Genomic DNA, 10,167 nt, shown 5'->3' on the forward strand with positions numbered 1-10,167 from the left:
GCATGAGGTTTCTCCAAATTAATCACCTTCATCTAGTCTTCAGTACCTAGCAATTTCCCATGCTTTCTGCAAGCATGTGACAACCCTGTACTGAAGCTATGCTCTTGCAGGTATACAAAGTTTTGTTACGAACTGTCATTCTATACGATGGATAATGCCAAGGTGGTTATGTACCTGTTACAGGTGGTCCTCTGACAAATCTTCCTTAAGGAAACTTCCTTTTCCATTGTTAACATTTCCATGGATGGGGAAGATATTTCCTATATCAAAGGTTACGTAAAATTTCAAGTTTGGACTTCTCAGTGGATCAGTTTTAATGTGGACTTATTCTCAAAGGGCTATGAATGACTTCTTATTCAGCAATTTAAAATCTATTAAGCAAAACGCTATATCCAAAGGTGCAGGTGAATAAGAGTGGATACCTGTGATTGTATTGATTTAAGCTACTTGACTAGAGGTGCTCCAGTGACACCTAGCAGTGCAACTAGCTACCACTAATTAATATTATGACACATGTTGGACAGTAGTATGATGGCTGCTGATGGTTTCAATAGCATTTTGTTCAGAAGAATAACTTTCTTGGGCCTCTGCAGTGTGATAGAAAGATTGCATTATTTCGTCGCATAAATGAAAGTTGGAGCTAAACCAATGAGTTCACTGTAGGGGAAAACACATGGGTGTGATTGGGATTTTTCAGTAGGTTCAGGAATTACTGCTATGCCAGGATATTAAGGAAGTAAACTCATGGGACTGGTAACAAAGATTCCACCCAACATACTTGGCAACATCTCAGCAGCTGTCATGATTGGAGAGCCATTTCTCAAGACACCTATCAAAACAATACCACTACATTTTGGAGTCAATACAGCAGGCTACTTATGCATGTTTAGTGGGGTATGCATTAATGGTGGGTAGAAAGGGTTCGACTTCATTAACATCTTATGGAAGTATTTGGAGACTTGTGATTACGTGAAAATGGGTTGGAATTTTGAAATGTGAATTTTTGTGAATTTGACAAGGAATGGACATCATGTTTGGCAGGATGCCTAATCTGAAAACAGTTTTTACCAAGGAAAAATTACTTAAATGTAAATTAGAGCTTTATCAGATCTGACATTTGTGGGGAATTTTTGGTGAGTTCATTACACATATCCCCTTTAGTCTAACTTTATGAGGGACCCCTGGGGACACTATTCATAATACTAGCTTGTGTGTCAGGGGTGGACATGTTGGAAGTCTCTCTTGCCAGAAAAGAAGGGTTTTTCACTCTTGGTGATTATACCTCTCATGGAAGGCAATGTGTTAATGGTGTCTCTACGCAATACCGCGTGTAAGCCAGTTAGTGTTGTGTAATTACAGATATATTAATCTACATTTTGCCAGTCAGTGCCTTTGAAATTTTCAAGTCTCAACTTCTCGAAGCTTTTGGCCCTGGGAAGTGGGTAATAGAGTACTGCGTATGTGTTAGTGCTTGGCCTTCCCTTTACCACAAAAATGTCATCTGACCAATCTCCAACCGTAGTGCCAGTGACCCTGGCACCTAACAATACCTATGCCCTGTACTCGCGAACAATTGTCATTACTTTACACAATACCAATCAAACAGTTCAGACGTCGAGTCTGCTATACAATCTGTCAGTGCAACCTTCTCCAATGAGGAAATTAATGCTGCATATACAAAATGCTAAAATTTTATATTAGAAACTATTCTCCAGGAGCAACCCACAATAAGTTTAACCTCAAGAAAATATCATATATCACTACTGTAAGTGGCTAAGGACCTGCTCAGTGGAAATCTACCCCTATGACCCTTACAATCTGCCTCCCAAAGGGCCCTGCTGATCTAAGCTTACCTGCAGTGTACTGTACAGTGGAAAATGCCTTTCTAACAGCAAAATCCCTCTCAGAAAAATTGACAAAACCTCAGAAAAAATTGAGGCACAAGACAAATTTTCACAGATCTGGGATGTGATCAAAGGATTACAGGAATCATTCAACAGTCTTAAAACTGTGGAAACAAATAGTAATCTTTCACAGACCTGGGATGAGATCAAAGGAATGCAGGAATCATTAGACAGTCGCACAGCAAGCCACCAGACTCCTTTGAGTCAGGCATCTACTATTTCCTTGCCTCCCAACAACACGAGAGAAGTGAGGGTGTGACGCTAAGTTGAGATGGATATACCCTCCCATGAGGGAACTGCCCTCTCTCCCTCGGATGAAGAGTCCACATCACCTATAGACCTATTGGACCCCCAACCTTCTCTCCCCAGCCCCCCCTAGTGCTTCCGGTGGAAGATAGATCTTCAGTGACGATCACCAGCCTTCATGAGTCTTCCAACCCTATCTCTCCCTACCCAACCCCCCATCATGGATGAGGATGTGAATGATCATGAGGGGATTGGGGGCTGGTAGACACAAACATGTAAAAAAAAGAAAAGAACATCTCGATTGTCCACTGGAAAGAAGCCCAACACTCAGGTTTCGGGTGAGGTGATTCACAAGAAGAGATGTCACATTGCAATTCACAATTTATGCTCATAGGTGAAGCTAGATGCCATAGTAGAGACAGTCAAGTTTCTCACGGGCTCCGACCCTCTTATCTCCCACAAACTCCCATGCAAAATTAAACAAAGTTGCCTGCAGGATTACCTGCCTATTTTTCAACACCTCGATGTTCTTCAAGGCAAGAACTTCGGTCCTAATATAAAAGTCTCAAGATACAACCTAATCCGGGACCAACCCCCCCACCCTCCAGAGGAACTTACTGACACCCAGAGCAGGGGTTCAGGCAAAGGCTCGCCCTCTACCACAAGTGCCAGTCAACCTTCCATGGCGAGTGAATGCCCACCCCTACTAGCCAATCCCCTATCCACCCAAATGATCAACTCATTCATTTCCCATCTTTGTGAGTTGCCATGGATACATTAGATATAATCTCCTGGAATATTTTTGGCCTCAAACGGAACATTCCTCCCCTAAACATGTTCTGCAAAAATTTCAAAGGCATCATTGCATTACAAGAAATGCTCCTCTGGCCTCATGACCTTGCCATCTGCAATTCAGTGCATAAAGACTTCAGAGCTTTCTCGACCTCACTGATGCAAGTTACAGATCACATCGTAGCCAGTCGCCCGAAAGGGGGCCTTTCTTTCCTGTGGCTTAAATCGTTAGACAATATGGTGAATGTGTTGACCTACAGGAGTGAGAGATTGCTGGGCTTCAAGTGACAGTAGGGGACTCCAAGATCCCAATAATTAATATTTATTGCCCCAGGAAAATAACAATTTTGATCAATACTGCATGATCCTAGGTGATTTACACAGCATTATTCACTTTTCTACTACTGATCATATTTGTATAATTGGGGACCTAAATTCTCATCCCACAAAACAATTTTAAAATGAACTTACTCGTTTCTGTCAAAATCACTCTCTCCAAATAGCGATGTAATGCTCCTCCCTCCCTCCTCCTATACCGATGTACAAAATAGAACGGACACAATTACAACCTCCTGGCTGGACCACTGCATCACGTCCCCACAACTTCCTGATTCTATTGTGACCTGTAACATTCGACACAATCTTGCAATGGGCTATGATCACATTCCCTTACGGATGTCATTCAGTACCCCATCCCTCCCTACCGTGAACCCCCTAACTGATCGCCCACCTGCTGTTAACTGGGATATCAAAAACCAACAGGAAACCAGATCCTTTAGGGAAACCACGGAAACCAGGCTGTGGTCAATAGTTCAACCGACAGACACCTTACTGTGCACTAACCCAAAATGTAGAAATGACTATCACAGGAGAGATCTGAAAGAATTCTATTCAAACATAATTTCCGCTATGCTTGCCTCCGGCAGGGATACCTTTAGATCTCGTCAAGGCAACTATCGTAAAATACCTGGATGGAATGACTTGGTTAAGAATCTATATACACATTCACGAGAAATGTTTTTACCGTGGAGGCAAAATGGTAGCTTGAGGGAAGGACACTATGCACTGCTAATGAGGCAAGCGAGAAAGCAGTTCAAACTTACCCTTAAGCACTGCAGACAGAATGAAAAGCAACTAAGAGCTGATGCTATGTCTAGAAAATTAGAATCTGGAGATTACCCCTGTATTTGGAAAGACATTCAATCCCTAAATCCCAAAACTGAAAAGCTATCACAGAGTAGGAGATGCTGTCGGTGACGAGGCTATCGCAAGAATGTGGGGCAATTGCTTCAGCGCTTCCCTGAATTGTATAAAAGATCAAGACTCCCGGATGGATGTAGATAACTTCCTTACTGATAACATTGTTTCATTTTGCCAATCGTATATTGCCAGGTAACATCAGCGATGCCATAAACAACCTACCTAATAATAAATCGCCCAGCTGCGACGGTCTGCCTGCTGAAGCTTTCAAATTCTGCCATCCCATAATTTACATTTTGCTAGCTGCTCTATGCAATGTGTACATAATTCACCAGTTTCTCTCAAACTTCCTATTCTTATTTCACTTAATACCATTAATAAAAAAAACAGGCTAAAGGATGTAGCTGACTCTGGCAATTATAGCCCGATTGCAATTACTACAATTGCGTCGAAGATATTTGAGTCTGTTCTTCTAGTGAGACTTCTCCCCTTTCTACACACTACTGACAACCAATTTGGGTTTAAAGCAAACCACTCAACTGACACCTGCATCTACATCCTAAAAAAATTGCTGAACTATTATCTATCATCAGCCTCCCCCGTTTTCCTGTTTTGTAGATGTGAGAAAAGCATTTGACCGAGTAAACTACCTGAAGCTCTTCCTGAAGCTGCACAAACGAGGCACACCTCTATATTTAATTGGCATGTTACGTTGTTGGTTCTCCACACAGCATAGCGTATTGTCGTACACCTTCGGCTCTCCAAACGGGCTCCGACAAGGGTGCATTCTCTCTCCATACCTGTTTAACACGTACACAGATGCCCTGAATGACAAACCGAAGTCACTCCCAATCGGATGCACTATCAACGAAACAATAAACGACCACTGTTATGCCGACAATATGGTTCTGATTTCCCCATCGGTGCAAGGTCTTCAGCAGCTCATCAACACTTGCCGCCAATATGCAGAGGAATTTGATATCCTATACAATGAAAACCAAGACCCAGTGTATCTCGCTGCTCACGAGATCTCTTAACCATATCAGAACCGCAAATTTTTCTTGGAAATCGTCTGGAATTCGTGCATGAATTTCCGTATTTGGGCCACATTACCACGGAAAACCTAAAAGATACGGCAGACATAGAACAGAAGCGCCGTAAATTATGTGCAACTAGCAACATGATTGCAAGGAGGTTTGCCTTCTGTCACCGAGACACGAAACTGCTGCTCTTTCGCTCGTACTGCTACAGTATATATGGGTGTTCCCTTTGGACGAACTATACCCTAGACTAGAGACCATGAAACGTATCACTCTTGTTCACAGTGACATTCTGAGATGCCTCACAAACACTCCTCACTATCACTGCGCCACACAGATGTTCATAGAAAACTGCCTGAATAATTTGAAAATCATTATTAGGCGAACAATGTCCAGTCTGATCACCAGACTGAGAAACAGCAGCATTTCACTCATACAAAGCGTCCTAAGCAGTGAAGCAAGAAGATTTAAATTGTGGGAAAGACGGTATAATGAGGTGGCTGTTCCTTAAATGACTTATTCTGTTTTTGCAATTGTGAAGAGACATCTCCAGAATCTGTCATTATTATTATTATTATTATTATTATTATTATTATTATTATTATTATATCTACGTTTCTTATTGTTATTGGTATTTTTCCTTTTTCATTACTACTGTGAATAATATCATTGTAGAGTTTTGCAATTTTCAGTTCTCGTATTTAGTTTTCTGGACCTGACTTATGCGACCATCTAAGGTCCCTAACTGGAAATTGTCTGCAATCTGTATTTTTAACTTATCATTTTTAATTTTTTTTTTGCTATTATTCTCCATATCATTACTGTCATTACCATTATTATGAATTCTATTTTTTCTACTTCAGCAACCGTGGCGATAGTGCCAATTATTGTTTTTATCACGTTATCTTATGTATCTAGATTGTGTGTATTGTATTTGGATATTCCATGTATATGGACCTGAGCTGCAATAAAGGATATTATTATTATTATTATTATTATTATTATTATTATTATTATTATTATTATTATTATTATTATTATTATTATTATTATTATTATTATTATTATCATCCTGAGATTTGGGTGAGTGAGGGACGAGGACATAACACAGAAAAGATAAATAATTTGGTCATGTAAGCAAATATCGATTCTCAATGATCTATGCACCCTACTAAGGGATTCAGAGCCGATGAAACATGGTTTTTCGGCAACACCTTTTTATCAAAGCACCGGATAAAGGTGAAAGTTGGGCAGTGTATATTTTATAGCCCTACCTAAGTTTTACAAGTATTATTTAGTACCTAAGTTCAATGGTTCTGGTACTTATCAGAATAAAAGTGTGTTTCTTATGGCCGAGCCATCAAAATCGCAGGTAAGGATTTTGAACACAGTAGTGAAGCTAACCTATGACATCATGAGGCTCCACCCACAATGAAGAGAAGTATACATACGGTGAAAACGCCTCTTCACTGTGGCTCTGGTCACATGTCAATGACATATTCACTAACTGATATCAGTACCCAAGGCCAAGAGAAAGAGGTCTGCTCACTTCCCCCTAAATCCCCCATGTAGGTGGAGCTTTGTTTACCTCCTTATTGCGTCAGCAGGTGAATTGCCGTAATGGGCAGGTGCCTCTAAAATACGTCATCGTCTATGTAGTTACCCAAGGTGGGAGGCGACTCCATCCAGTTGGGAAGACCTTGTCTCTCTTGGCCTTGTTAGTACCTATCCTAGACTTCACTGATATCAATGTTGGAGAGCAGGATTTGTCATTGTCCCCTTGATTGTATTATCATTCTCAATTTTATTATTTTTTTTACTATTATTATTTTGTGGAGGTTTCAGGTTCCTCATTGGATGGGTGGGTATTAATTCTCAGATAGCACTCTGCTGGTTCCGCGTTCGATTCTCCGACTGGCCAATGAAGAATTAGAATAATTTATTTCTGGTGATAGAAATTAATTTCTCTTTATAATGTGGTTTGGATTCCACAATAAGCTGTAGGTCCAGTTGCTAGGTAACCAGTTGGTTCTTAGCCACATAAAATAAATCTTATCCTTTGGGCCAGCCCTGAGAGAGCTGTTAACCAGCTCAGTGGTCTGGTTAAAATAAGGTATACTTAATTTTGTGGAGGTTTCATTGCAACTTCCACAGCGGTTGTTGGGACTAAGTTGTAAGCTTGGGATTCTTCCATTTTCTTGATATTCGTATTGTTTCTACTTTACAAATCATTCAATGCATGTAATTCATCCACATAATAAACCAGTTTATAGCTTATTTGTTACATCTACATCTGTTCAGAGCAGGAATACAGAGACAATCTGTTTTGTTTTACCTCAGGTTACGACACTACAGCTATTGTTGCCAAGTAACTATTTCCTACTATAGAAATAACTGCCTATTCAATGTATAGTAAATCTTGCCACAGGTCTTCTCGCTTGAATGCAAAGTGGCAAGCCGCAGCACAAATGCAGTCTTGCAGCCACGGGGACAATTCCATATCCTGCTGGCCATTATCGAATTTGTTGAAGCCTAGACTGTGTAAACATATCCATTCACCGCCTACCAGGTGGATGGGCTGAGCCTCATGACATCAAATTATGTTTACGTCACGAATTGTTTTAGGATCCTTGTCTGTGATTTTCTCGGTTCCGGCATCGGCGACTACATGTTACGCTATAAATATCAAAATGATCGAACTTAGGTACTAAATAATACTTACAAAAATTAGGTAATGTTAAAAATATACACTTGCCAACTTTCACCTTTGTCCAATGCTTTGATAAAAAGTTGATGCTGAAAAACCGGTTTCATCGGCTCTGAATCCCTTAGTAGCTCAGTTTAAGTTGGGTCCTTTTCTCTCTGGTCAGTTCGGTCTTCGCAACCTAGGGTAGGGAAAGATAGGCTAGAATGTATCCATTCATTTCACTATGATTTATGGTGCCATAGATCTGGTTAGGTGGGGAATTGGTGAAGTAGTGGTTTTGTCTCAAGGTCAGGTAAGATCCAAGGTTAGGTTCGGATGCAACCGTGTATTAAACTGATATTACTTTTAACTCCATCCAGAAACCTCAATCTCCCATTGTGACCCCAATTATTGAAGACGATAGGGAGCCAGGGAGCCAGGGTTGTAACTGATTTTATTCATGAAAAATATTAAAGGCCAAATTTACCACAAACTACAATTATTTCAATAAGCACCTTTCATAATTGCAAAACTTACAGGTTTCCAAGTACCTGTACCAGTATAACAAATTTCTTAACCTGGTTCGTTGTGCTTTGTGCATTTGAGACATTTCTTGTTGGGCAAAGCACAGAACTTTTTTTACTCTCTCATCATATTTAGTCCCACTAATGTCACATTACATCCAAATAACCTTGGAAACTTTTCAAATGCATATTCGGCATTCTGAATGTATGATAGATTTTCAAGTAATACAATTTCTAATCATTCAAATGTCAAGGTTAAATGATGCACAAAAATCAATCAAATATACGGATGTCCTTCTCTCATGGTTTGTATGGGCTATCAGATTACCCTCACACTATCCAAAAAGGGGTATTCAGGTAAAATTACAATGGATCAGTGACGGTGCCCCGACTATCGGACCCTTGTCTTGTTACTTATCAACAAATCAACCAGGTGTTTTAAGTTCAGAAAATTCCGGAATAAAGCTAACATCCAGCCCTCATTTACCGAGACTTCAGAGATGCTGTCACCTCATCCTGACCGTTTATTTGTAACGCCCTACCTGATCTTTCTTATTCAAGTTGTAATAATCTATTAAGATTCCGTTCTTTCTTTCCCTTTCCATTATGCTAATGGAAAATCAGGTGTCAGACAAAGAGGTGCCAGGGACCTTGAGGACCAGAGCTCATACTATCTCGAGTTTGCCGAAACAGGTTGATCACATAACATGGGCCTAGTGGGATTGAAATATCGCAATAATGCCTGAAATGTATATGGGCATTCTTGCAGTAGTCGGTGAGATAGATCTGTCAATCATCATAAGAAACGTTATTGAAGAAAATTAAAAGGTTATTAACCCAAAGTACAGAATTTTGAAGCAACTACAATGCGAAAGCTTGGCCTTGTGTATTCACGGTCTTGAACAACTGGTAACGAATTAGTTAAAAGAAGGCAAAGCAACGCGGTCAAACAGGAGATAATAAACTGCATTAAACTCCAGAACTGATTCCGACAGAGATAATGACCGTAAAGAAATGGCACCCCCGCCAAAAGTTAATAAGCTTACCTTCTTCGGGATTGGCCTCCGCCATTTATGATACGGCTGTAAAATAGCGAAGACAACGAATTACCACCTACAAGCAAGAGGGCTACAGGGAAACTGGTTTCATCATACAGCAAAATGCCCGAGACACGAAGCTCCTCTCTAGCTAGATAAAGTCAGGAAACAATCGAAAAGCCGTTCGGAAATCCTTAACTGGCTCTTAAAGGATAAAATGGCAAACAAAACCTCAATCAGTTTCTGTTTTTTTTTATTTCCTTCATTTTTTTTACTTTTCTGATTCATTCGTTCTCCGATATAGAAAGTGCTATCCAGGTGATTATAGAAGTTACAAAAAGGAAATATAAGTCATATGTATCAACTTTCCATTGCTTTGATCAAAACAATCAAGCAAATGGCTCTTGAATGAACAACTAATGATGATTAAAATGAAAGGGGAACTGGTGGTAGTTTGTTTTATGCACGAGTTCACAATGTGTCTGAGGTGACGTGGGATTAGGGATTAGCCTCAAATGAAACTTATTATTATTAAAAGCCTTCAAATGAAACTCGACATGTACGACCAGCTCGTTGGTCATCCTCTGGATTATTATTATTATAGGGGAGGTTATTATTATTATTATTATTATTATTATTATTATTCCTTTCTCATTAGAAATTGCTGCAGGAAAGACTGTCACGACTAACAATCGAATCAGATCTATTTTGGGTGTTAACGGGGAATGTTCACATTCT

At 40.0% G+C, this 10,167-nt stretch overlaps 1 protein-coding gene across 1 annotated transcript in view; it reads right to left on the reverse strand.

Annotated features, from left to right (window-relative positions):
• LOC136826884 (SET and MYND domain-containing protein 4-like) overlaps positions 1–9,592 on the reverse strand; it is a 38,368-nt gene extending 28,776 nt beyond the window's left edge. Inside the window, exon 1 of the mRNA XM_067084416.1 lies at positions 9,439–9,592. Within this exon, the coding sequence (XP_066940517.1) occupies positions 9,439–9,463 (25 nt within the window). The 5' untranslated portion in view covers positions 9,464–9,592. The remainder of the gene's footprint in view (positions 1–9,438) is intronic.
• Positions 9,593–10,167: the final 575 nt, after the last annotated feature.

This window comes from Macrobrachium rosenbergii, chromosome 41 (genome assembly GCF_040412425.1).
Source record: "Macrobrachium rosenbergii isolate ZJJX-2024 chromosome 41, ASM4041242v1, whole genome shotgun sequence".
Classification (NCBI taxonomy): Eukaryota; Metazoa; Arthropoda; class Malacostraca; order Decapoda; family Palaemonidae; genus Macrobrachium; species Macrobrachium rosenbergii.